The following is a 27820-nucleotide window of genomic DNA, read 5'->3' on the forward strand; positions in this document are numbered from 1 at the left end:
AGCTCTCAGCATAGAAATTAACATTTACAACCATTTGTCACTTCAGTTTCACAGGATCCAATGTTCTCTTCTGGCCTCCCTGCATACCAAACACATGTATGGTGTACATGCAGGCAAACATTCATATACATAAAATATACTGTTATTTTTAAAAAGTCTTAAACTGGGTTTGGTGGTATATGCTTGTAAGTCTAGACCTTGTGAGGTAGACACAAGTTCCAGACTTCGAGATCCAGGCCAGTCAAGGCTACATAGTGAGACTTGTCTTTGAAAAACAAAACTAAACAAAATAAAATCTTAAACATGTAATAAATAGGAATAAAATGATAATAATGATTCTTAGCCCTCATGGGCATAAATAAAAATGTTTGAACATGTAAAATTACAAATCAAAAGAAAAATAAAATTTTGACCTTTCTTAAATTGGGTATTAGAGAAAGACTCTGAAGTCATGTAAAATGAGAAATAAAGGATGAGTAGCATGGTGATCCAGATGGAAGAACAATGGAGTACATTTTTTAAAAACGGAAATAAATGAGCAAAAGCATATGAACATTTTTTTTTTGAGAAAGGGAAATTTTTGCACTTTCCTTATTTACTCTTTTTTTTTTTTTTTTAAAGATTTATTAGCCGGGCCGTGGTGGCACACACCTTTAATCCCAGCACTTGGGAGGCAGAGGCAGGCGGATTTCTGAGTTCAAGGCCAGCCTGGTCTACAGAGTGAGTTCCAGGACAGCCAGGGCTATACAGAGAAACCTGTCTTCAGACACTTCAGAAGAGGGAGTCAGATTTCATTATGCATGGTTGTGAGCCACTATGTAGTTACTGGGATTTGAACTCAGGACCTTCAGAAGAGCAATCCGTGTTCTTAACCACTGAGTCATCTCTCCAGACCGCATATGAACATTTAAAAACCTAGTGCATTTCAGGCCAGTGACAAAACAATGTAGTAATGTAGTATACAAAGAAGAAAGGCAGTGTATTTATACCATAAATGTGTGTGTGTGATTTCATTCCCTTTTACTCAGAAACAACCCTCTGTATGTATCTACTGCTTTCCTTAAAAATCTCTCTCTCTCTCTCTCTCTCTCTCTCTCTCTCTCTCTCTGTGTGTGTGTGTGTATGCATATGTGTGCATGCGTATGACTGAGGGTGTATGCATGCAGAGGTCAGAGCAGGACTCTGGGTGTTTTACTCTTGTTTTCTGCTTTACTGCCTTGAGACAGGGTTTTTCACTGAACCAGAAGCTTGCCATTCTGGTTAGGTTGTCTTTAATCCTGAACGATGGGGTTCCAGGTAGGGGTAGCCATGCCTGGCTTTTAATTTTGCTGCCAATATTTCCAACTCAGGTCCTCATGAATGCAAAGCAAGAATTCTTACTCACTGAGCTATCCCCACAGCCCCGAATTTTATGTTTTCAGTAATATGACATAATAGAAACTAATCAAATTACTAAATGAATTAAAACCAAAGCTAAATTATAAGAAACTACCAAATAACTCTTAGGTTTAGCCACAAAAGATTAGACAGACAGCTATGTTTTCTGTTTTGTTTCAGATACCGACTCATAATCTCAGGCTGGCCTTTAACTCTGGATCTTTCTGCCTTCACCTACTCCTAAGCGCTAGGATTACAGAATGTGCCATCATGCCTGCCAATAGTATTTTTTGCTTATTGTTTGTTTGTTTTTTAAAAGATGCTATCTCACTTTGTATCTCTGGCCTGAATCTCATATAGAACAGGTTGGCCTTGAATTCAGGAGATCCCCCTGCCTCTACTTTCCTGAGTGTTGCAATTAAAGGTATGAAACACCATGTCCAGAAATAAGCATTGACTTTTATATACAGATACACTTAATTCCACAGTATCACTTTATATTCTGCAAATGGTTTTAAGGTAGAATTGTTTTAAAATTATTAAATTTTACCTTTTCCCCATATGTCATATTACCTTGCGAAATGCTGACATAAGAGGTGTGATTTTTCGGTTGTCTGCTGCATCCACATCAGCACTTGCTTGCACTAGCAACTGCACTACATCAAAATGACCACCATTGGATGCCAGCCAAAGTGGTGTATTTCCCTTCTTGTTACGAACATCAATATGTGCTCCCCTACAAACAAACAAAAAAAAAATATCAACAGTCTGTTTGCTATAAGAGGCTGACATTTTTATAGTGTTCTTTACCATGCAACAATTGTTTTTTGAAAGTTACTTTAAAAAAAAAAGTAGAAGGAACCATTGGAGTTCTATATATATCAACAGAAATTTGCCTACCTGTTAATCAAGAGCTCACAGAATTTGTAGTGGCCTTTGTCTGCTGCTATTGTCAAAGCAGTGTCTCTAGAGGAAGGCACAGGAGGCGCATTGACATCTGCTCCTTTATCAAGGAGAACTCTTCCAACCTCTGCATATCCTCCAGAAGCTGCTTCCATCAAGGGAGTAAGACCAGTCTATTTAAAAAAGTGAAGAATGCAATGAAATTATGTAATTTCTTTAAAAGATTAAGCTAATTAATATTTAAGCAGATTATATTTCTGATTTTCTCTCATAAAAAAAAAAAAACAAAACCTAAATAACATTCTGTTTTCAATTGTACTAAATTAACTTCTTGATAGCTCATGTAATCCCAACTCTTGGAGAGGTACAATCAGGAGGATCAAGACCAGGAGCTCAAGGTAATCAATCCCTAGTACAGACCTTATAAAATCCTGTCTCAACAGCACCCCTCCACACACACACACTGCAAATAAATTTTTACTAAATAGCTGGTGAAATTATTAGATTTAATAAGGCATGCCAGAGTACACTATTTCACACACATTCACAATCTTATGCAAGCAAGAAGAAAAGCAAAGCAGGTATGGAAATACCTAAATCAGCTCTCAGGATGTTGAGGCAGAAAGACAGTTAGTTTAAGGGAGCTAAAATTAGAGTGTCAGTTTGCTCATTCTCTCACCTCCAACCCTTTGAAAGTCTTACTTATATCTATCACATTAGCCTTGAACATGAAGTTTTCCTGCCCCAGCTTCTATAATGTTGGAATTTTGAGTATACAATCATGCCTGGCCTGAATTTCTTTTTTTAATAATTTACTTTTATTTCACGTTTTGCCTCCATGTACACCTGTGTGAGGGTATCAGATATTAAAGTTACAGATAGTTGTGAGCTGCCATATGATTATTGGGAATTGAACCCAGGTACTCTTGAAGAGCAGTCAGTACTCTTCACTACTGAGTCATCTCTCCAAATCCTTTGAGCTGACTTTTTTTTAAACAAAAGATATTTTTTAAGCCAGGCATGGTACATTCAATCCATGTACAAGGGAGGTAGAATCAGAAGGTTGAATGCAAGTCTAGCCTAGGTTACTACTGTCTCAAAACAAAAAAGAAACATCAACAACAATAAAAACCAAGCCAAAATGAAACAAAGCAAACAAATACTACCACTGGCACTAGTCCCCAGACAGTGTGCATCATTCCAGGTCTTTTAACAGGTGAGCAGACCACAATTAATATTTGAAAGTGCCAGATTATCTTATGGCCATTGCACTCATAAAAAAATCACAAGAGCACTGGCTACCAATACAAGACTGAACACAAAAGTCCATCATGGATGGCAGAGGAGATCCTAATCTACCCCTTGAGGGGGGCTATTTGCAGTTAACGGTAGCTAGAAGAGAGAAAATTCTTTTCCTCAGTGACATAACTACTTGTAAGGTAATGATGGAAATTCAGTTCCTAGCAACCACATCACGGTTCACAACCACTTGTAACTCCAGTTCCAGGGAATCTGACATGTTCTTCTAGCCCCTGCAGTCACTAGATATGTACAAGCAAACATTCATTCACATAATTTTTTTTAAAAAAGTTAAAAGGCTGGGAGTTGGTGGTACACACCTTTAAAAGTAGTACTGAAAAGGCAGGGCAGAATCAGGATGATTTCTGTGGCCAGCCTGGTCTACAAAAAGAGCAAGTTCTAAGATAGCTACATAAAGAGATCCCATCTCAAAAAAGAAAAGAAAAAGATTAACTGTTAGACTTGAGAGAGGGATGAAATTTCCATTCAACTTTTCCAATCTAAAATAACTTAAGGTTTCAGCTGTCATCTCATGTACAGAATTTCCACCTGCCTGGTGGCACCCACCTTTAATCCCAGCAGTTAGGAGGTAGAAGCAGGTGAGTTCAAGGCCAGCTTGATCTACAAGGTGAGCCCAGGACAGTTAGGGCTCTGTTACACAAAAAAATGCTGTCTCAAAAGAAAACAACAACAAAAAAAACCCCCAACAAAAACAAAATAAAAAAACCACAAAACAAAAAACACAAATCTTCCACTTACCTCTATGTGAATACCTAGTAGTAATTCAAGGTAAAGAAATTCAAAGTACTTTTCAAATAGTCATGAATCTCTCAAAATTTGTCATGGTTAACCAGATATTAGTTGTCAGAAAGAACTTTTTTGTTTAGCACTTTAATTACCAATGGCAAATATATGTCTGACTAAAGAAAAAAATTTAAATGTTAGTAGTTTACATCACCGGGAATATGAATGTTTGGTTCCCTAAACTTGCATTGGAGATGAATTGAAATGCCATTATTTGTTTCGATAGAACTAAAACTGAAAAAGTTGACAAATTATAAAAGTCTTACCTTTGCCCTGTGTTCAACATTGGCTTTGCGGTCCAAAAGCAAACTCACTACTTCTGCTCGGCCCTGGAAACAGGCCAGAGTGAGAGCTGTGTTCCGGTTGGTCTCGATTTGTGCATTAATGTCTGAACCCATATCAAGCAGCAATTTCACTGCAGGAACATGTCCATTCATTGCAGCCAACATCAATGGAGAAATACCTAGTTTACTTCCAGTCCTAAGGAAGAAATGTGCTCAGAAAATTAGTATGTTGTCTTGTTTTTTAATTTAAAAAAAGCACACAGCATGACAAATGAAAATGTCAGTAAAGAAAGATTTCTAACATTTCTAAATCAGGAATGGCAAAAATCTCATAATTTTAAATATAATTCCTACTAAACACATTTAACTAAAAGTAAAAACTCAGCAAACATGAATGATACATAGAGTCAGGCAGTAGTGGCACATGCCTTTAATCCCAGCACAGCACTTGGGAGGCAGAGGCAGGAGGATTTCTGAGGCTACCTTGGTCTACAGAGTGAGTTCTAGGACAGTCAAGGCCACACAGAGAAACCCTGTCTCAAAACACCAGACAGAGAGAGAGAGAGAGAGAGACTCTCTCAAATGAATGATTTGTAAACAGGTAATACCTTGAATTAATTTCTGCTCCAGCATTAAGTAAAATTTTAATAATATTCACATATCCTCCAGATGCAGCCAGACTCAGTGGTGTATAATCAGACACATTCCTATGTTCTTTATTGGCTCCTCGGGCCAGCAGCAAATCTACCACCTACAAAGGAAAATATGGGTAGAAAAACCAAGTTTACAGTAGTGCTCAACTTAAAATGAAGGAAACACAAATAATAACTTCAATTTTCTTGTCTAAATATCTGGCATTCAGATATATTTTATTTTATTAAGCATTAAGTATTAAAATAGCAGCAGTAGATAAATGGACTCAATTTCTTTTTTTATGGTTATATTTGTTTTCAGACAGGGTCTTGTTATACAGCCAAGGCTGGCCTGGAAATTCTCCTGGCTCAGCCTCCAAAGTGTTAGAATTATAAATATGCATATCCACCATATTCAGCTAAATTTCTTTTTCTTTGCCTCCCAAGTGCTGGGATTACAGACGTGTGCCACCACCGCCTGGCTGTCCAGCTGAATTTCATAATCAAGAAATTGTGAGCATTTGTGGCAGCTCATCCCTGTTCTCTAGAGGGTGAGTCAGAGAGAGGACTGTCTCAACTTTGAGGCTACCCTCAACTATGTAAGAGACCTCAATTCAAATAAACAGAGAAAGTCAGTGTTGTGCTCTGTATGGTGGCACACAACTGTAATTCCAATGCTTGTAGGTAAAAGAAGAAGATAAGGAATTCAAAATTGGTCTTAGCTATAATGAGTTGAAGGTCAGCCTGGGCTACATAGACCTTGCCCAAAAGCTATGATCAGGCAGGGAAAAGAAATTCAGAGCTTCAAAATCCCAGTAAGACACTTTCCATTTGTCAATTAATGAGCAATGAATTGGTATTTATACACGTTACAACTGTACGACTGAATGCTAATGTAGAAATAAAATAAAGACAATTGGTATTTGTCTTTATGGGTAAAACCATTCCTTTAAAAGGTGTGTGCTATTATTTCTATTACACTTAAACCTATTTCAATCCTCAGTCTACAGCAGCAGTTCCTATCATGTGGGTTTTCAACCCTTTCATAGGAATCGCATATCAGATATCAAACATGATTCAGAGCAGTAGCAAAAGTACAGTTATGAAGTAGTAATAAAATAATTTTATTGTTGGGGGTCATCACAACAATAGGAACTACATCACAACAATAGGAACAACAATTACAGCATTAGGAAGGTTGAGAACCACTGGTTTATGAAACTCAGTAAAACAAATGTGGTTTACGTGTAGTTAAAATACTCAGGACATGGTTCAGCAGTTAAGAGAACTTACTGCACCAGCATAGGGCCCAACTTCAGTCATTCCTGACAACCAAATCAGGCAGTTCATAATGATCAGCTTTAGATCTGAACTCTTTGGGCTCATAAACATCCATATGCATGTACATACAGACATACATACATACATATATGCTTTTTCTTTTTAATCTCAAAAAGTACAAAACACCCACATATTAAGAATATATAAGCAAAATATTTACAAAAGAAAACTAATGTTAACATACCTCCTGCCGTCCACCAGAACATGCCAAAGAAAGTGGAGTATCTTTAGTTCGTTCCGATTGTGCCTCTATATCTCCACCTTTATCCAAGAGGATTTCAACAACTCCAACATGCCCTGCAGTTGCCGCCAGGATCAGTGGGGTAAAACCTAAATTAGAAAATAAAAAATTCTAATAAATTTGTAGTTTTTACTTATACCTGGCAAAAGTAAATGCTAAATCAACAAAAGCTATTAAAGTTTATACTCACAAACCACATGAGGATTAAAGACAAAGACATTCACAACCTGTTTTTTGAGCCTAGGGCCTGAAGCATGCAAGGCCAAGAGCACAGCCCTATTACTCTATCACCTTCATTAATAATTTAGTTTACTTCTTTTTTTTTAAGAGAAGTATTTGGTTCAGTAGATGAATGAGCCTCGAAAGTGCCAATTTATTTTATCACTAACAAATATAAGAGCCAGGTGGTAATAGTGGTACACTACCTAGCACTTGGGAGGCAGAGGCAGGTGGATCTCAGTTCAAGGCCAGCCCGAGAGCTACACAGAGAAACTGTCTTGAAAAAACAAATAAATAAAACTTTATTTTTCATACACATAAACATATATGAACTACCTATTCATAGTAAAAATTGTACAATTTGGGGTATAAATACTTAAAATTTCATTTGTGAGTGACATTTCCTACCTTTTTTGTCTCTATGCTCAATTTTAGCATCCCGAGCAATGAGAACAGATACGAGTTCTTCATGACCACCTGCACAGGCCAGTGTTAAAGCTGTGTCATGATTGCTTTCCGTCTAAGAGGAGGAAAAAAAGTATTTATATATTTATAAAAGAGTTCTCAATAAAAATTATTTCTTTTCCTCATAAATGGTCAATGACAATTTTCCCTTTCATAATAAATTAGAACATGTAAAAATTATAGAATCTACTCACATGTGCATCAATGTCAACCGAAGGATACACAGGGGGAATGGACGGGGTAACCATATTGCTTGGAGTCTGACAACAGGATTCAGGTGCAGGACATTCTGTGGTCTGAGAGGGATTGTTTGAACCAACAGGTACTCTGGTACTCACAGCTGAAAAATAATATTTATATCACTAAATTCCACTTTAATGAATAATATTCTTTGTATATAGAAAAACATGTAAAACAAATGTCCATTTGAGTAGCATAGTGAAATCACAAGCTTTGGAGTCAGAAGAACCTATATTTTATGACTTTCTGAACTTATGCAATTTATTTAACTCATTTGAACCTCGATTTATATGTACAATAAGGATAATAACAATACCTGCCTTGAAAAGTTCTGGGGAAGATCACTTGAGATAATAAGTATAACTGAGTAAAGGGCCTGTTAGTGGACATACTAGATGGTAGCATTTTAAACTACCAATAAGTATATCATTTCACAATTTAAGTTTTTAGTCAGATACGGTGATCCATACTTATAATCTCAGAACTCAAGTCTAAGGCAAGAGGATCACAAGGTCAAGGCTAAAGTGGAAAACCCCTCAAAAAACAAACAACAACCAAATAAGAACGTTTATCTTAATTTGCAAGAATTAGACAAAAATATTCTGGAAATAATAACAAGGAGTTGGGCAACATGTTAGATAATTTGTCACACAAACAAACAGCAAGGAATGTGTTTTTAAAATTCAGCATTTACCTTTTTTTGAGTCAGAGTCTCACTATATAGCCCTGGCTTTTCTGGAACTCCCTATGTAACCATGCTGGCCTTAAGCTCAGACACACTTGCTGGTATTAAAGGCATGTGCCACTATGCCCAGCTACTATTTACTTTTAAGTTAGGTAAAAATATATTCCTGAAAGATAAACTATTTTAAAAATGAAATTTAGATTTGAAATCTCAAAAATTTGTAGTTTGCAGTTTAGAATGGTGATACATGGCTGTAATTCTAGTACTTGGGAGGCAGGAATGTCAGGAGTTCAAGGTCATTCCTAGTTACCAAGCAAATTCAAGGCCAAACCCAAAATGTGGTGTTTGAAAAGAGAGTTGAACATTATAGTCTGTTATATCTTTGTTTCACGGATGGAGTTTTGACTCACAAAGGGTTAAGTAGGATTAATCTTAAAAAGATGTTAGTAATTTGTGACATAATGTATTTAAAGGATCTAATAGAACCCGGCACAATGTAAATGCTCAATAAATGTAAACTGGGACATTTTACAATACTTTCAGTAGTATTATTCACTGTATTGGAAAAAAAAACACTACTATTCAAGAAAGAAAAACTCAGAAAACATATAATCAATAATAAAGGAAAAAAATCTACCACGATGGCAATAAACTTATAATGGACTCATCTCAGTAATTTATTAGTTTTTTTTTTTTTTTTAAATGTTTACTTTTTTTGAGACAAAGTCTCCTCTAGTTCAGGCTGGTCTCAAATTCAAAGTGTAGCTAAAGCTGGCCTAGAATTATTCATCCTCCCTCTTCTACCTTTCAAGTATTGGGATTACTGGGATGTGCCACTCCAGTTTTATTTAGAAACTGAAATAACTCAGCATAATTTAAGATGCCTGGATTTGCTTCTACATAAGTCATCCCTTCTTCTCCCCACCGATATATAAAACATATTGGCAACATAAATTCCAACAACTTTATTTACCACAAAAATAACATTTAATTATCCGGCTATACATAGGAATGATTATTTAAAGCTTTAAAACTTTTTGTCATTCAATGAGAGTGGCAGATAATGTTGTTACATCCCAAAATATCTCTATGTTCGGAAGACAGCTCCAAAAACCAACAGCCCCTCCCCATATAGTAGATTGATATATAACACCTTAATGACTTATTTTTCAGTGGTTGGTCTTATAATTATTAACATATACCTTAGAAAAGAAAATTTTTATCAGTTTATTCCTGTTATCTCTCTCTCTCTCCTTTTGAGTAATTTTGAAAAGCAAGGTATTTTAAACTTTTTAAAAGTATTTGACTAGCGTATAAAGCTAAAATGTGATGTAATGAAAGACTCCCTTATAAGACTTAGTTAAAATATACACATTTCCTGTGTATTTAACAGCTCTACTACCCAAAACATGGTATGCTACATTATTTTAAATATTTTCTCTGTAATAATGACAATCAGAACAATTCCATGGAAAGTGACTTTAATAGGATTAATTACAAATGAAAGTTATAAAGGTTGTATTATAAGAACATTATACTTTAGAACCGTGACATTTTCATAAATTTTTAAAACATTTCCTATCTCTGAACAAAATGTCTCTTAAAATGACAGAAGCAGAAAACTACAACAAAAAAATCAATATACAATTCAAATTAAAAATTGTACACTGTTCCAAAAGTAGAGCAATAGAAGAACCAAGTATAATATTTTAACCTGACTTTTTATGAAACCAAGCAAAATTTTGTATGTAGTATGGAATAATAACAAATCTTAACATAAAATTTTATTGCTACTAGAGAGATAAAATATGTTATAGGTGCTACTCACCTGTAAATTATAGTACTTGGGAGATAGAACATGGACTATTAGGAGTTTAAGGTTAGCCTAGACTACATGAGACCCTGTCTCTCCCTACCCCCACAAAAAAACAGTCCCAGGCCTGGTCATACAAGTTTATAACCCAGCTGCTCCACAGGCCAAGGTAGGAAGATCACAAGTTCAAGGCCTGCCTAATTACAGGTTGAATTCAAGGACTGAGCAACTAAGTGAAATCCTACCCCAAAACAGTAAAAAACAAACTGGGCTGTGCTAAGAACAGAGAGGTCTTCCCTAACATTTATGAAACAGAAATGTTATGGCTATCATTTGGTATATGTCATAGTAAGGATGAAACACCTAAGCTGAGTGGACCTCAGAGACCTATCTGCCTCTGCTTCTGTGGAGGAGGCCAGCCTAGTCTACAGAGCAAGTTCCAATACAACCAGGGCTACACAGATAAACCCTGTCTTGAAAAACAAAACAAAACAAAAATTAAAGCTAAAAGTAAAATATTAACATTAGAGGTAATCATTATTTAAAATATCTTATAAATCACCCCCCCCAATAAGAGGATCTCCAAATTCTTTACAAAACAAAACACTTATTTTCAATTACTATATGTGTGTTGTATATGTGTGTATCATAAGTATATTGGGGTACCCATAGTTAAAATTCCAATCCCATAAAACTAGAGTGGTTGATCTTTGTATATTTATATGAGAAACAGGGTCACACTATGTAGCCCTGGGTAGCCTGGAAGTCTTTATGTGGACAAGGTTGGCCTTACATTCACATAGCCATCTGCTTTTGTGTCCTGAAAGCTAAGATTAAAGGTATATTGCCACCATGCCCAGTGATCATGAGCTGCCTAACATGGGTGCTGGGAATTGAACTTGGGTCTTCTGGAAGGACATGCCCTTAATCTCTAAACCATCTCTCAAGCCCTAATTTCTTATTTTCAAACTTCACAATGATCACTACAGTGTCATTTAAAACAAATTTTTAAAATTGTGATTTTTTAAAAAGATTTATTTATTTCATGTATGTGTTACTCTCTTCAGACATACCAGAAAGGCATCAGATCCTATTACAGATGGTTATTAGCCACCATGTGGTTTCTAGAAATTGAACTCAGGACCTCAGGAAGAGCAGTCAGTGCTCTTAACTGCTGAGTCATCTCTCTAGCACACTTTAAGGTGTAATATAAACAAGTGCATCAAAGTGCCAACAGCAATACTGTATTAGATACAAAACTATATTAACTCACATACACATCAAATTTTAACATAAAAACAAAACTGACTTATTCTAATAGGATTTAGAATTGTAAGAAATAGTATTTTTAAGATAAATACAGAACTTTTATTAAAACTAAATGCATAATATGACAAATAAGGTTCATTTTCTTCTATACAAACAGGGTCTCACTCTATAGCTCTGGCTGGCCTGGAACTCCCTCTACTTTGTGAGTTCCCAAACTTAAGGCCTGTACCACCATGCCCAGCTTTAATTAAGGTTCTTAAATATGGCTGAACTGAGTAAAAATTTTATACTATCTAGCAGCTCCCTATATTATTCCTCTTGCAGATGTAGATTTATTAAAGACGGTGAGAAGGAACTCCTGAGTCAGGAAAATGTACAGGGAGATATCCTCTACTTCCTTTCTCAAAGCTTTAATTTCCAACAGAACTGGAGGTAGAAAAATCTATTTTGTGGGAAGAGTTTAAACAGCCTAAGATGGTTTAAATAAAGTAATTAACACTAACCTTGGTATATGGTAGTGCTCCACAGATGATAAATTGATACTGATTTTTAACCAATCCTCTTTATATATTAATGAAATTTTATTGCTTTCTACAAACTTCTCAATAGTCAAAGCTATTTTGAATTTCATTGAATTGATCAACATTTCTAGAGGTTTTTTTTTCAGCTTGTTTTTAATCTAAGTATATTTTCCTTCCTTTCCTTTTTATTTGAGACAGTATGGACCAGTATGGCCTTGAACTTGACATGTAGTGAAGACGACTCTGAACCCTGATCCTCCTGTGCCTACTTCCCAGGTTAGATTCCAGGTGTCAATCAAGAAGGAATTTTTTTGAAAATTCAAGAAAGTATATAAATGTCTATTAAAACTAAAGAAAATTAACAAAATATAAACATAATATTATAAGTAAAAGTTGTAATAACTGCTTCCATGAGCATATCATATACAATTTCATCTAGATTTGATATACATTTTAACTTTTAAGATCACTTTGTTATTATGATAAAAGCCTAATGCTTTCAGAAGAGAGAGATTTGAAGTAGCATATTTCTAATCAAGATTAAATATTTTGTTTAGAACTGTATAGAATTTGATATATCTAAGATTACATGCTGGAGGCTGAGTAAATGACGTAAGTTATGACATTAAGTTTACGTATAAACTTAATGACATAAGTTATGTATATAAACAATTCACTAATTAGCATGAAATATTTTGAGAGTAGAACAGCAATAATGAGAAAACATTCTTAAAGAGGGAAATTTATATTCTCTATGGAGGGATATGTATGTATGTAAGTATGTATGTATGTATGTATGTGTGTATGCATTCCCAAATGAAACTTTAAGATACATACTATTTTCCCTTTCATTAATGAAAATAAATTAATATAGAATTAATTGTGCGTACGGCTTGCTCCATAAACCCTACTGACACACTTGAACATTTGACAACTACAGCTAGCTATTGACCTTGTATATTTTTTGTCACCATGAATTATGAAAATTAGAGACGGGAAAAATAATTTTAAGTAGACATGTCATCATCTTGAACAGAGAATACAATTATCACCATGCATTCAAAACAGATGAACTTCATAAAATGATGAACTTTTTATTTGTCAATTTAAGTTACTTAGAATATGATGAGTATTTGAGGTCTAAGTTTTATTACGTCAATTAACATATAACACTAAAAATGTTTTCTAAAGTAATTTTTAAGTTTCATGTGAACTCTGTAAAAGATCTTTTCTATTTAAAAACAGTTTAGTAAAATAAACACTTACAAGAACCATATGTAAAAATTACTATAAAGTTAACTACATGTTTCTTTTAGAACTGTTTTGGTTAAAATAAACTTTACTTTAAGAAGAACTACAGGCCAAAAAATATAAAAATTCAAATTAAAGAATAATCCTAACTCCTTAAAATATTTCCCAGCATTTGAATTTTAAGAAAAATAGACACTTTTCTTCTTTACAATACTATTACATGGCAGAGAAGCCTCAATGGCAAAATTACATCTATAACCAATGGAAATAACACATACTCAACAAGAATTCCTGATTTAATCTTATTCCACATTTTAAAAGATTTAGTAAAGATCAGGAAGACTAAGGGCTCACAAAAGAAGAAAGGAAACTGGGATAGTATAATTGGGATGGGAAGGGGAGGAGAATATGACAAGAGGAAACAGACAACAATAAGGAAAAAATGTTGCAATCAAGAGACAGAGGACTGGCCTGCCTTTGAATATCACTCCAGCTACATCTTAGTTCTTGGTCTTCATCCACTGTCAACAGCCATTCTGGCTGCAATTCTGAACTGGGCTCTCATGGAGCTGATACATTCACCAGCCATCTTTAGGAAGGTAAATGATTAATTGCACTGTTTTCCCACTGCTGCAAGGACAATGAAAGGGAAAGTAAACTTGTGCACCTCATTTTATAACTAGTTGTAATTTTCCATACAACAATAAACAGAAACAGAAACTTTAAGATTATCAGTCCTTTTTCTTTTTGTGTGTATGTGCACAAATGTGCCATGTATGCATGCACACTTTTAAGTGTGCCCGTATGCTTGTTCATCAAGAGTTAACAAAAAATTCCAATCTCCAAATATCGAGTACAATAGTTTAAATGTACTTTAATCTTCTAAACACAAACTCTTATACCACGTAATGCTCAGCTTTTCCCATTTAATTAGAAATGATTAAATTGTCAAATAACAAAAAACAGTGTCATTTTTAAACTCTGCTGTCCAAACATGAAATTCATTGTTAAGAAAATTAAATGGGTTGCCTTACCTGCATATTTCTAAGCCCTAACAAGAGATTCTACTAAGTGCCCCTACCAAGGAAGTAACAGAATGGCTTTCAGATCCAATTTCCAAAGGACTATAACTTTATTTCTTTGTCTTTGAAATGTGTTTTATTTTTGTTTTTTAAATACAAAAGGGAAATACCCATAATGTTCAAGTACTATTGGGCTTACTTAAACTCACTCCCGAAATTCCTAAGGAATCAGAGTAATTTTACAAATTAAAATAGAGAAGTATAAAGTCTTGTGTTTTTGAAGGGGCATTAAAGAAGTTGAGCACACAGATTAAAGAAAAAGTACTTTAGATATATTTATTAACCCACCTGCTATCAGGTCATCAAGAGTGTCGGTAAGCGTCTGGGCTGGAGTTGCAACCATGAGTCCATCTGGCTCTTGAACTAATAGCCCCTGCTCATGTCCAGCAACTGTACTCTGAGGCTGTCCTACGATCTGCTGGTTACCTGATACTTTCTGAAGCACAAGAGAATTTGTCCCATCAGAACCTAGATCACTGGAAAAGTTACATTGTGGAGATGATAGAGGCTGGACTGGGACAAAGTCAATTTGTTCTGCCGATGGTGGAGACTGTTGCTTATCATCAATACCATGATCTTTAAAAAAGACTGTATCAACTTGGGGTGATTCTGAAGAGTGATCCTGTGGGAGACTGCCATCTTCTTCCCCTGTCATGAAGACTCCTCTATGAGAACATTGCTGGTGTGGAGACTCTATGTCTCTCTGACCTTTGGTTTCCAAGTATTCTTTGGTAAATTGCTGCTGTGTTTTCATCTGTAACTGCCTTTCCACTTTCTGTAGTTCTTTCAGTATTTTCTTCTTCTTCTGGACTTGTTCTTCTCTGTTCTTTTTAAGTTCTTCTATCTTATCCTTGTTCAGAGGCTCACCTTGAATTAACTCCAATGACTTAAGCTGTGCTTTTTCAATAGCACTAATTCTTTGCCCCAGTTCATTCAGCTTGCCTTCAGTCTCTTCTACTATGCACTCCAAAGGCTGGTATGGGTGAAAAGGTGGCAGTAGGTCCTGATCTGCTACCTGCAGAGAACTGGACTTCTGCTTGGATGCACCTAAGCACATGAAAAATGTTTGAAAATGTGCCATGCTAAGATAGAAGAGAGAAAAGAAAGAGAGAGAAAGAGAGAGAGAGAGAAGAGAGAGAGACAGAGAAAGAGACAGAGACAGAGAGAGAAGGAAATAAAACACACACAAAAACCCAAACCCCAAAGATTTCCCCCAAAACAAAAACGCACACACACACACACACACACACACACACACACAAATCATATCCCTCCCATCTCCCAGACTTCCTTCCCCAATTATAAGTAATGCTATAGAATGATTCAAATGTCACACCGGTATGAAATACATTAAACCTGTACTTCTCATCTGTTTTCACACAGCATATACTGGAATGTTATCAACTTGAAAACTGAAAACTATACTTTTAAGTGTAGGAAGATTTTGGAAAATATGATAGTACAAAGAGAAACGTAGAAATAAAAGAACTTTAGAATTTTGCTGATCATTGGACTTTTTAAATCTACTTGAATGAGCTCACACATGCCTTTGATTGCAGCACTAAGAAGCAATGATAGACTGATCTCTCTGACTTCCAGGGCAGCTTGGTCTATAGAGTAAATTCTATAAATTCATAATATTATACTTTAAATTGATAAAATATAAAATTCTGTAAGTTATCCAGGACCAAATTGTGAATATCTTGGTTCAAGAAAACAACAAACAAAAGAAAAGAAAAAAGTAACAAATATAAACCAGAATCAAAATGACACTCAGAATACTTTCAGAACAATTCTTTTAGGAATAATTATACAAGTAAAGTTTACTCCAGGAGAACAAAATGGGACAAATATATTTTTAAGTTGGCAAAGTAGTTATATTTTTACATTTAAATACAATGTGAAATCAGTTTCTTAAGATACTGTCTTCTTTAGCTAGGTATGTAGCCCATATGCTTGTAAGTCAGAACTCAAAGTACAGGCTAGAAGAATTAACTGATTATATTCAATTACACAGCTGAATTTGAGGCTAGACTAAGCTACCTGGAACCTTGTTCTCAATAAAACAAAGATATATCTTTATCAAATTCTCTATTAAAAAATCCTAGTATCTTTGTACTTAAACACGGTATTAAACTTATACCATAAAGGATAATTTAAACTAATTTAAAATAAACCTTACAAATAACATATACCCACGAGAGAAACAATGAGTGTTATTAATAGGGATATTCCATATAGAAATACTCATAATGATAAACTATTTTAAAAAGGAAATATCATTTAAAGTTATTACATATATTTAATATATTTACTATCTCCCTTACAACAAGTCTGTTGGAAAGTAAGTATTAATAGTCCTAACCAAAGGGAATAAATAAAAGTTTTAATATACCTGATTTGTTTGAGTAAATTCAAGGCTGAATCTTATTTAGGAAGAACTAGGACTACTTGTGGGGGAGGGGAGAGCGATTACTAATGCATCTAACAATGTCTATGAACTTCAACATCCTGCTAAATGAAAGTATCCAGATACAAATTATATATTGCAAAATTTCACTACACACAAAGTTTACAGAAAAAAGGCAAATGTACAGATAGAAAAAGGAAGTAGTGGCCTTGGGCGAGGCAATGAGAATAAGTTTCAAATGCAAGCAGGCAAAAAGATCTTTTGTGGATAGCAAAACTATTAAAACTAAGAGAGAACAGTATAGAGCAATGGATGCCTGAAATTCTAGCAACCAGGAGGCCAAGGCCAGAGAAACAGGACTCTGAGACCAGCCTGTGATACCTACCCAGTAAGACTGTTCCAATGTCTAAAGAGCAACAATGAGGACCCCAGGAAACTTGATGATGGCAACTGTCACAGAAACTGGCCAGTTTACTAAAACACATTTTAAAATTAGTGAACTTGACAGTTAAGTTTAAACTATTTTTTTTAAGTTTTTATTCACTTATTTTATGCATATGGATGTTTTGCATGTATGTCTATATATGCCTGGAGCCCATAAAGGCCAGAAGAGGGTGTCTAACCCACTGGGACTGGAGTTATCAGAGCTTGTGAGCAGCTTTATGGGCACTGGAGTTGAACCTGGTACCCAACAATTACTCTATACCACAGAGCCATCTCTCCAGTCTCCAGTGAAGATATTCAAAAACAAAACAAAACCTGGGCAAAATAGCTTATTATTTTTCTGAATTGTAGTTGACATATATAAAACATAGATTACCATTTTAAGATGTTTGTTTGTTTTGTGTGGGATTGAATCTCAGTTGGTTGGCCTTAAACTCACAATTCCAGGGCTCCAGTATCTTGAGTGCTGGAATTACAAGGATTTTTTTTCCAACTTCTTTTTTTTTTAATTCATTTATTAATATATCTAAGTACACTGTAGCTGTCTTCAGACACACCAGAAGAGGGCATCAGATACCATTAAAGATAGTTGTGGTTGCTGAGAATTGAACTCAGGACCTCTGGAAGAGCAGTCAGTGATCTTAACCACTGAGCCATCTCTCCAGCCCCTTTTCTAACAGTTTACTTATTTGTTTGTTTAGGAATTGAGAGAAGGAGAGAGAAAGGATGTGTGTGTGCTCACATGTCACATAACATTGTGGAAGTCGGAGGACAATTTAAAGAAGTCAATTTTCTTCCATCTACCATGTAGGCCCCAGGGATCAAATTTAGGTCATCAGGCTAGGAAACAAATGCCTTTTTTTGAGCCATTTTGCCAGCCCAAACATAAGAAATTAAAACAAACAAACAAAAAACCATCTTCAAGTTTAAATCATTCTTTTTTTGTTTTTGTTTTTGTTTTTTTTGGTTTAGTTTTTTCAAGACAGGGTTTCTCTGTACAGCTCTGGCTGTGCTGGACCTCACTCTGTAGACCAGGCTGGCCTCAAACTCAGAAATCCACCTGCCTCTGCCTCCCAGAGTGCTGGGATTACAGGCATGCGCCACCACCGCCCGGCTAAGTTTAAATCATTCTTAATCTTAATCATTCTTAATCTTACGAGACTTACACGCTAAAAGAAAATAAATCAGAGCTCTTAGAACTACATGCCAGACCTGGTGGCACATACCTATAACACTAGCCCCTTAGCAAATTGAAAGAAGAGGAATTCAAGGCCAATACAATTAAGACCATGTCTCTAAAAAATTAAATTAATCCAAAGTTTCCCCTGGATACTGTTTTTAGCAAGGTCAGAAGACTAGTTTCAGTACCACAATGCAATTACTTTCAGAGGCCTACTTACTCCCAAAATCTGAAAAGCATGTCATATTTAATTTCATATTCCTACTTGAGCAAAGTGGTAGGAAAAGACTATTTTTTCAGAGCAAAAGCCATTAGATTTGAGAGTTTGATTATTACTTTCATAAGGCTTTACAGAAGCCAAATATTTTAACAACAGGAAAAAGGTAAAACTGTCACAAAGAGCAATATATAAGTAAAAATTTCAGCTTCATGAATAAATGTAATGACACAAGCAGAGTAAGTATAAAGGCTTAGTAAAGAGTGAATTCTCCTTGAAACTCTAATGACCTGCTCTTGTGCTAGGAATAAGGCTGCCCAGATGATCCACAATAAGAGAAGATTGCCAAGGACAGAAAGATAGAATAATGACACGCTCAACCAAGTTAGAAATAGTACATGGAATTACAAGTGACATGGCATAGAACAGAGGTACAGATAGAACATTAAAAGGGTAGGATGTGGCTGCTCAGAGGACCTGAGTTCAGTTCCCAGCACGAATTTTGGGTACCTCACAATTGTCTGAAACTCTGGTTCCAGGGATCCAACACCTCTTCTGGTATTCATGGGCATTGCATGCACATGGTATGCATAAATATGCTCAGTGCACATAAATACACATTAAACTTAAAAAGATTTTTTTTTAATGTTTAACAGTGGACCCACAAAATGACACTACTGCACAGCTGACAACCTGAGTTGAATCTTGGGGCTTACAAGTTGGAAAATCAGCTTCCTCAAATTGTCCTTTGATTCCCATACATGTCATGAAGTGTGCATGTACACATATATTAAAAAATAAAATTATAAAAATTTAAAATGTAATGCATACAAAGTTTTTTTCCTTCATATAGTCAAGTTGAACTATCCAAAGATAGAAACTTAGAATTGTCTAGATAGGGGCACATCAAATCATTAACACAACTTATATCTCAATAAACCAAGGGTGGTAAAAACAAAATGTCACCAGAAGCTGCAGAAATACCAGTTAGTGGGTAGAAATCTTGACAATGGCTCATTGATAACAAAATTTTAACATGAAATAAGTACTAAAATATGAAAGAAAATAAGATTTCCAAGTCCTATAAACATTTCAGAAAAATATATATCTGTCAGTGACACATACACACACACACACACACACACACACAGAGAAGAATCTGTATATGGATATCAAGCAGTTGACATGTCGAGTACAATTTGGAATAGTCACCATCTCTTTCGGTTTGGCTTCTATCTTAGATTTTTTTGTTCGCTCTAAGCTTTTTTCTAACAAAATTGAAAAAAGTATATACTAGAAAATGTGGTCTATAGTAGTTTTAAATCACCTTTATTGTTGTTTTGTTGCTGGATATTGAAGGTTTTGTGCATGACGGGCGAGCATTTTATCACTGAGTTATATCCCCAAATCTTGTCCTTTTGTTGCAGTGTTGGAGAGGGAATTCAGGGTCTTGTGCATGGTAGATGTTTTACCACTGAACTACATTCCCATCACTGATGTACACTATTTAATTTTATGAATAGGTAAGTGAGGTATGCATCTGCTAAATATTTAGCTCTCTACTGAGATGAACTTAACCCATTATTTTTAAATCTGTATAAATTTAAAATGTATATGTGCAATACTGTATAAGTATACATTAGTGTATAAGTGCAATAAGTATAATGTGCAATTAAAAAATGTGATCAAAGGAAAATATTCATTATTTACAGTTTTAACATGGAAATCTCTTAACCAAAATATCCAAAGATAGACCATCTGTGTTACACAGTAACAAATTCATCCAGCCTATCTCTTTTTAATAAAAGCAATTATATGTAAAAGCACATTATTAGGTTTGCACATGCATAAACTTACATAAGAATGATTACATGATTAAAAATTAGTAGTGATATTAGTAAAGTTCACATAACATTCCATTTTAACTACAACATACACAAGTTTTTTCTATATAGTTTAATATTTCCCATAAAAATGTGAGAGCTCATGACACTGACTCTAACAAACTCTAACAAACAACACTGGAGGTGAGGTGGCACACATTATTCCTGTTTGGAACTTTCTAAACACCATCAATCTGAAATACAACTTTTAAAACTGCTGTTTTAAAGACAAGGTCTCACAGTGCAACCCTGGTTGCCATACACGTGCACTGGTGTGCGCACGCACACAAACACCTCCACCCCCACAGACATACACACAGTAGGACTAGAGAGATGACTTGGATCTGGATCAACTCCCACATAAAAAGCTGTGTAAGAAGGCCTAGACCAGTAATCCCATCAATAAGGAAGCTGCTGGGCAGCTAGACTAGTCAAACTGGTGAACTCTAAGTGCAGTGACTGATTCTATCTCAAAAAGATGATACAGGAGGAAATCTGACATCAACCTCTTGCCTCCTTAAATGCACACAAGCACACACACAAAGAATAATAGTGAGCATTTTATAAAAACTTGTAAGACAAAGAATATGGACTTGAGATACACTGGGAAAATAATGGAAAGTAAAAATAATACAAGAAAATAAAACAGAAGAGTCATAAAGACAAAGTAGTAGGAATTGGGTGATTAATTCAACCTTACATTTCAAGTCTGAAGGAGAAGGAAGTGACAAGTCAGAAGGAAGAGGCAATGAAGTACTTTCTTGGGAAAGAAAGTACTTTTCTCAAGTTCTGAGCTATACAAAAGATACGTTGGGGGGCTGGAGAGATGGCTCAGTGGTTAAGAGCACTAACTGCTTTTCTGAGGGTCCTGAGATCAATTCCCAGCAACCACATGGTGGCTCACAACAATCCATAATAAGCTCTGATTCCCTCTTCTGGAGTGTCTGAAGACAGTTACAGTGTACTTACATATAATAAAGAAATAAATCTTAAAAAAAAAAAGATATGGTAGGCTAGGGGTATATACTTCAGTTGTAAAGTGTTTGCCTACTGTGCATGAGGTCCTCAGTTCAATACTCCATACCACAAAGAAAAAAAGGAAATAGAAAATTCAAACTTGCAGTGTTAGCAATTGAACACAGGGCTTTCTCCATACTAGGGCAACCCAGCAACATGATCTCAAACCTTCCCCCACATACTGTGTGTATAACTAACTATACACATATACACACAAGATAAATATGATGTAATTTTAAAAACTTAATACACTTTTAAGATTGAATTTTATATCTAAAGTGAATATCCTTATCCCCTTTTTCCAAGACAGACTCATATTATATAGTCCTGGTTTGGTATCTTGCTTTGTATATTAGACTGGTCTCAAGCTCACAGAGATATGCTTATCTCTGTCTTCCAAGAGATGAAATAAAGACTTGTATTACTACACCTATCCCGAGTGAATTTTTCATTCTGAAAAAAATTTTTATTTATGTGTATGTGTGCCCATGCATGTCCAAAAGGGTAGCGGCTCTCTAGAAATTGTAGTTATAAGTAGTTCACAGAACTGCCTAACATAGGATTTGGGAATCAAACTCCAGTTCTCTGGAAGAGTAGCAACTTTAACCACAAAGCTACTTCCCAGCACTCAGGTGACTTAAAAAACAAAACAAAACAGAATTTATAGGGACATTCCCTCTATGAAGAGTCTGATTTTTTTTTTCAATAACCTGACAGCTTAATCTAATAAATTATCATAATTTGATCCTTTATAATTATTAAGTAGCTAGAGGAAATACCCAAGTATTTAGATACAAATGTTAACTATTTTCCTTTCTTAATAATTATTTGGGGTTCAGGCCTATAATCCTAGTACTCAGGAAGCTGAGGCAGGAAGATTGCCATAAGCATGAGTGAGGGTAGCCTGGGCTTCATAAGAGAGTTCCAGGTCAGGTTGGGTTAATTCATTAACAATATGAATTTAATTCATTAACCAAGTCATCTGGATTCTATCTATCTATCTATCTATCTATCTATCTATCTATCTATCTATCTATCTATCTATTTTTTAAGATTTATCTATTATATCTAAGTATCTATCTACATATATATATTTTTAAAGATTTATTTATCTATTATATCTAAGTACACTGTAGCTGTCTTCAGAAGTTCCAGAAGAGGGCATCAAATCTCACCAAATGGATGGTTGTGAGCCACCATGTGGTTACTGGGATTTGAACTCAGGACCTTCAGAAGAGCAGTCAATGCTCTTAATCGCTGAGCCATCTCTCCAGCCCCCTTTCCATATATATTTTGATAAGTTCACAGACTGATAATTATTTCTTCAGCTCACCAACTATATTCCAGCATTACATAAACTGAATGTAATTCTTTCTCATTAATTAAATTGATAGCCAACACATACTTATAGTATTACACTACAGTTTGGCTAAAATATTGTTAAATAGAAGCTGGCACATGCTCATACTTCTATCACTAGGGCAGAGGCAGAAAGACTGGCATAAGATCAGGCACAGCCTGGTTTAACTATTAAGTGCCAAGACTAACCCTAACATAGAAAGAGCCTGTCTTAAAAAACAAAACAAGAGTCATCAGGTAGAATAAAAAAGGCTTGGTAAATATTTTTGCCTTAATATAATAATTTCGTTCTTTTTTTTTAAAAAAAGGATTTATTTATTTATTATAAGTAAGTACCCTGTAGCTGTCCTCAGACACAACAGAAGAGGGAGTCAGATCTCATTATGGATGGTTGTGAGCCACCATGTGGTTGCTGGGATTTGAACTCAGGACCTTTGGAAGAGCAGTCGGTGCTCTTAACCACTGAGCCACCTCTCCAGCCCCAATAATTTATTTCTTAATTTATTTCTTAAGCAATTTAACTTTTGGCCAATGGAAAACTACATCTAGCAGTATGTTAACAGGAAAACAGAAAGGTTTTTTTGTATTATTTAGGATTTTTCTATTTTAAACATCTACTGTCAAAGTTATGTATCTCAATAGACACAGATATATTAAATATCTCTGTACCATTAAAGTAAAGTTGAAAAAATATCAGTTTTAAGGAAAATAATTTGACAACTAACCTTTCTGTACTCCTAAAGGGGCAGTAGACGTCTCCTGGGAAGCTCTGTCAGGTTCCTGGGGAGGCACAACCATGGCAAGTGTGTGTATAGGTACTCGTGGAACCTAAAACATCAACTCAGAAAAACGTCATCTCAGATCACAGAAGACAAAGTTGCATAAATGAAACACATATATTGCTTTATGTTTTCCTCATATAATGTAACATTCACTTCTTTCTCTTTTAGATTTATGTATGTAAGTGTTTGCCTGAATGTATGTATGTGAGCCACATGTGAGCCTGGTGCTCTTGGAAGTCAGAAGGCATAGGATCCCCTGGAATTGGAGTTATAGATGATTGTGAACCACCATGAAGGTGCTGGGAACAAAAGCTAGGTCCTCTGCAGGAGTAACAAGTGCTTTTGACTGCTGAACTACATCTCCCTTCCCCTCACTTTATTTATTAGTGCTTAAATTTTTCTTAAGTTTTCACTAAGGAATAATTTCTGGGAACATTAAATAAAATGACTGAAGACAATCTATGTGTTTGGTGATTTAGGTTAAATAAAATTATCTCTTGCTCAAGTGAAAGTCTTACAGCCCCAATTATAATAAGAAGTATAAATCACATACTCACTATATACTGGCCAATTTACTCTTGTTCAAATTTTATTTGAGTAAAAGAGAAAATAAAATTCCAACATTAATTGGAGTAGACTATGAACTTTCAGGATAACTTAATAGGAAAGAACTATTGCTTTCATTAAACAAAACCTTTCAAGGAATACTTATATCAAGAAATAGTCTATTTTATTCTACCTGGGATTCATCTTGTGACGGAGAGGTAAGTTGAGATACATCTGTGGTAGGAACTGACAGAACATTATTTGGATAATCCAACAGATAAGAAACAACATTAGTATGGCCACCTTTTGCAGCTTCAATAAGCATTGTTGATCCATCCTGAGAAAGAATTGACCACAGTTAATTCTTTATAAATTATTCTTAGACTCTGATAAAATTAGTCATATAAAAATCAAATGTATTAATTTTACTTTCAGGTTTTGAAACAGTCCTGCTATTTGGCCCAAAACTTACTTTGGATTTAAGTTAATCCTGCTGCTTCGGCTATGCCACCACAGGCAGCTCAAATCTCATTAATAGTAGCAAATATTAAGCACTAAAATATCAAACAAACCATATTAATAATATATTTGGTAGGTTTTGTTTGCTGGTTTATTTTTTTCTTGAATCAGTCTCAATATGTACCCCATGCTGGCTTTGAACAAAGTACTGCTTTGGCATACCTACGGACAGTATTATAGGCATGTGCCACCATACTCAGCTGGTATTTACTACTTATACACTATGTTAAGTAGAATACCTTGAGCTGAGTGTAGTTGTGCATGTTATCAATACCAGCACCTGTTGAAACAGAGGCAGGAGGATCTCTGAGCATTTGAGACTAGCCTGGCCTACATAGTATGCACTAGAGACAGCCAGAATTAGATAAACACTTCTTCAAAAAAGCAAAAATGAAACAAAAAAAGTAGAATACCTTGAGTCGGTGAGTTGGGTCAGCTCCATGAGCCAAGAGTAGTTCAACCACTGCTAAATGGCCACCTGCACACGCCAGTGACACTACTGTGTGATCATTATTGGCTGTAGCCCTATTCACATTGGCACCTTTAAAGAAAAACAGTAATCTTAACAAAGGTTAAAAAAAAAAAATCAAGCCAATTTACAATATTATTTAAAGATTTTTTCCAACTATAATACAAATATAAAACAGTGTAAATCATAGGTGTATAGCTTGAAACTTTCACAAAGTAAATACACCTCTGTCACTAGAATCAGATCAAGAAATAGAACATTATACACAAATCAAAAGTTGCATCAGGTGCTCCCTTTTCAGATACTCCTAACTACAGTAACTTCTAACTGACTCAAAACCAATCATGTAAAACAAAAACAAAAAACAAAGTACTATTGTATTTAATCAAAATATAATACCAAATTGTATAAAAACAATCTTTTAAGAAAGATAAGACCTTCTACTACATAATGAAATGATCTTCTATTACAACATGAGATTATTTTTAAGCTGTTTAACAATAAGTTCAGACAATGCAATTATTTAGCAACTCCTACAACCTAGAAAGACAGTACTCAATGTGTTCCTATTCTTAGTAATTCTTATTATATTCTTGGCAGGCTGGTGGTGGGTACGACTAGATGTTCTATTTAATTATACAAGCATAAGAGAACACTAGACATTATCTGTTTCATTTATCACCCCCTCACCCCAGCAGCCATTAACTACCTGTAGCTTTTGATCTTAAGGGGCTGGAACTTATAAGAGTTACCATCCATGTTGGGATACCTATTGGTAGTGCCACTGTATATAGGTCTTGTTTATGCAACCATACTGTTTCAAGGAATATTTACTTATTTGATATAGGATCTCACTGTGTAGCTCTGGCTGGCCTGAAACTTACAGGTCATCCAGACTAAGCCAGCCTAAAAACTCACAGAGACCCATCTACTTGTTTATGCTTCTGCATGCTGGAATAGGTATGCAACATCATACCTACGCACAGGCCTTAGGACATATTTTTAAAAAGACCTTTGTATACTGTTAATTCAACTGTTTGACAAAAAGTATAGTATCTCTCACCCGTGTCTGCAGCAAAAGTGCCTTGAATGTGTTCAATATTTACTGGAGAATGGTGGTTATTTACTTTTACCCTCTCCAGTTTTCAAGAACAATCAGATACTATTTGATGGAAAAAAAAAAAAGACACCTCAAGACAAATAGAAATTTTCCAGTAATTATCTCACAAACACTGTTGTTTACTACATAAAATACACTAACAAAAGTCTGATTATTTTTAACAACTAAGTGTTTTTCTCTGAAATGGAAGGTTTTGGAAACAACTACTTTCTGATCTTGCTTTACCTTTGCTAATAAGAAACTGAACCGTGCACAAATGACCAGCTCGTGCACCCTTCATCAAAGGTGTTCTCCCACCTTCAGATTCATGTTCCTATTAAAGAAAGAAAATAAATCGATCAACTAATTAAACATTTAAGAACTTAGTATTACTGAGGTGATTTAGTACTTACTCATGTGGACACTCACACTCCCAACTTCAATTCCTCTAATGTACAAATTCATTTCAGTTACACTAGATGGCATGACCTACCATGGGCAAGTTTCAACTGTGCATACCCAACAATTACCTTTAAAGATAATAAAACTAATGTTTAGTTTGGTTCCCAATAACTTACATTTTCTAACTGTAATTAGATTAAGAAGGTATTTTTCTTAACTATTCATGTGAACTGTTTGTGGGAGGAGAGGGGAATTAAGTCCCTAAGGTGATTTTTAAAATCCTGATATTTTATTAAAACCCATTAAAAATTCTACCAAAGAGTGGAAGGAGAGAACAGACTTCTGCATCTGTCCTCTAACCTCCATATGTGTAGTGGCATGCATGCCCACGCGTACACATGTACACACATGCACACAGTTTAAAGGATTTCTACTAAAAGATAAAAACAGCACTAAAGAAAATCATATTATTTTATGAGTAAAGGGGAACAAAAATATACCAATGAACAGATTTTTAGAATAGAAATTAAACACTTGAAAACTTAAAGGCAAAAGATATAGTTTTAGCAGCAAGATCATTGTTCTTCTCTAGGAAGTTTGCCAGATACGAGAATGAATGGTTCATGTTTAAATTATACTAAGTATGTAAACGTGAATTCTGCTGTTCCAGTTGATTTTTATTAGGAAGAAGTAGAAAATTGATGACAGTTTTTATTTCACCATTCTTTTAAATTAACTTAGAAAGTCATCTAGCTGCCACACATTCAATTTAAAAAGGTGCTTTGTCAACAGAACGTAACAGAAAACTTTATGAAAACGTAAACATCAACATTATGAATTAAGTGTGGGGGGGCCAAAGAGATGGTTGGGGCTGAAGAGATAGCTCAGCAGTAAAGAGTACTTAATGCTGTTCTTCCAGAGGGCCCAAGTTTGATTTCTAGCACCCACATGGTAGGTCACAAGCTTCTGTGACTCCAGGTCCAGAAATCCAATGCCCTCTACTGGCTTTCCAAGGTACCAAACACACAGAGAACACATATACATCAAGTAAATAAAAACTTTTAAAA

The 27820-nt window shown here is 35.1% G+C and overlaps 1 protein-coding gene across 8 annotated transcripts in view; it reads right to left on the minus strand.

Moving 5' to 3' along the window:
* The window catches only part of Ankhd1 (ankyrin repeat and KH domain containing 1), a 103173-nt gene that overhangs the window by 27114 nt on the left and 48239 nt on the right, over positions 1 to 27820 (minus strand). For 5 of the 8 annotated variants that reach the window (XM_052155232.1, XM_052155230.1, XM_052155229.1 and 2 more), the window contains exons 11-22: positions 26598 to 26685; positions 25197 to 25324; positions 24458 to 24601; positions 23662 to 23764; positions 14715 to 15473; positions 7760 to 7905; positions 7509 to 7620; positions 6825 to 6970; positions 5276 to 5418; positions 4650 to 4863; positions 2278 to 2453; positions 1951 to 2113 (exon numbers count right to left, since the gene is read on the minus strand). In XM_052155232.1, the coding sequence (XP_052011192.1) occupies positions 1951 to 2113; positions 2278 to 2453; positions 4650 to 4863; positions 5276 to 5418; positions 6825 to 6970; positions 7509 to 7620; positions 7760 to 7905; positions 14715 to 15473; positions 23662 to 23764; positions 24458 to 24601; positions 25197 to 25324; positions 26598 to 26685 (2322 nt within the window). The remainder of the gene's footprint in view (positions 1 to 1950; positions 2114 to 2277; positions 2454 to 4649; positions 4864 to 5275; positions 5419 to 6824; positions 6971 to 7508; positions 7621 to 7759; positions 7906 to 14714; positions 15474 to 23661; positions 23765 to 24457; positions 24602 to 25196; positions 25325 to 26597; positions 26686 to 27820) is intronic. The other 3 variants (XM_052155231.1, XM_052155236.1, XM_052155235.1) reach the window with 3 other exon arrangements.

The sequence above is a fragment of the Apodemus sylvaticus genome, chromosome 13, assembly GCF_947179515.1.
Source record: "Apodemus sylvaticus chromosome 13, mApoSyl1.1, whole genome shotgun sequence".
In the NCBI taxonomy this organism is placed as follows: domain Eukaryota; kingdom Metazoa; phylum Chordata; class Mammalia; order Rodentia; family Muridae; genus Apodemus; species Apodemus sylvaticus.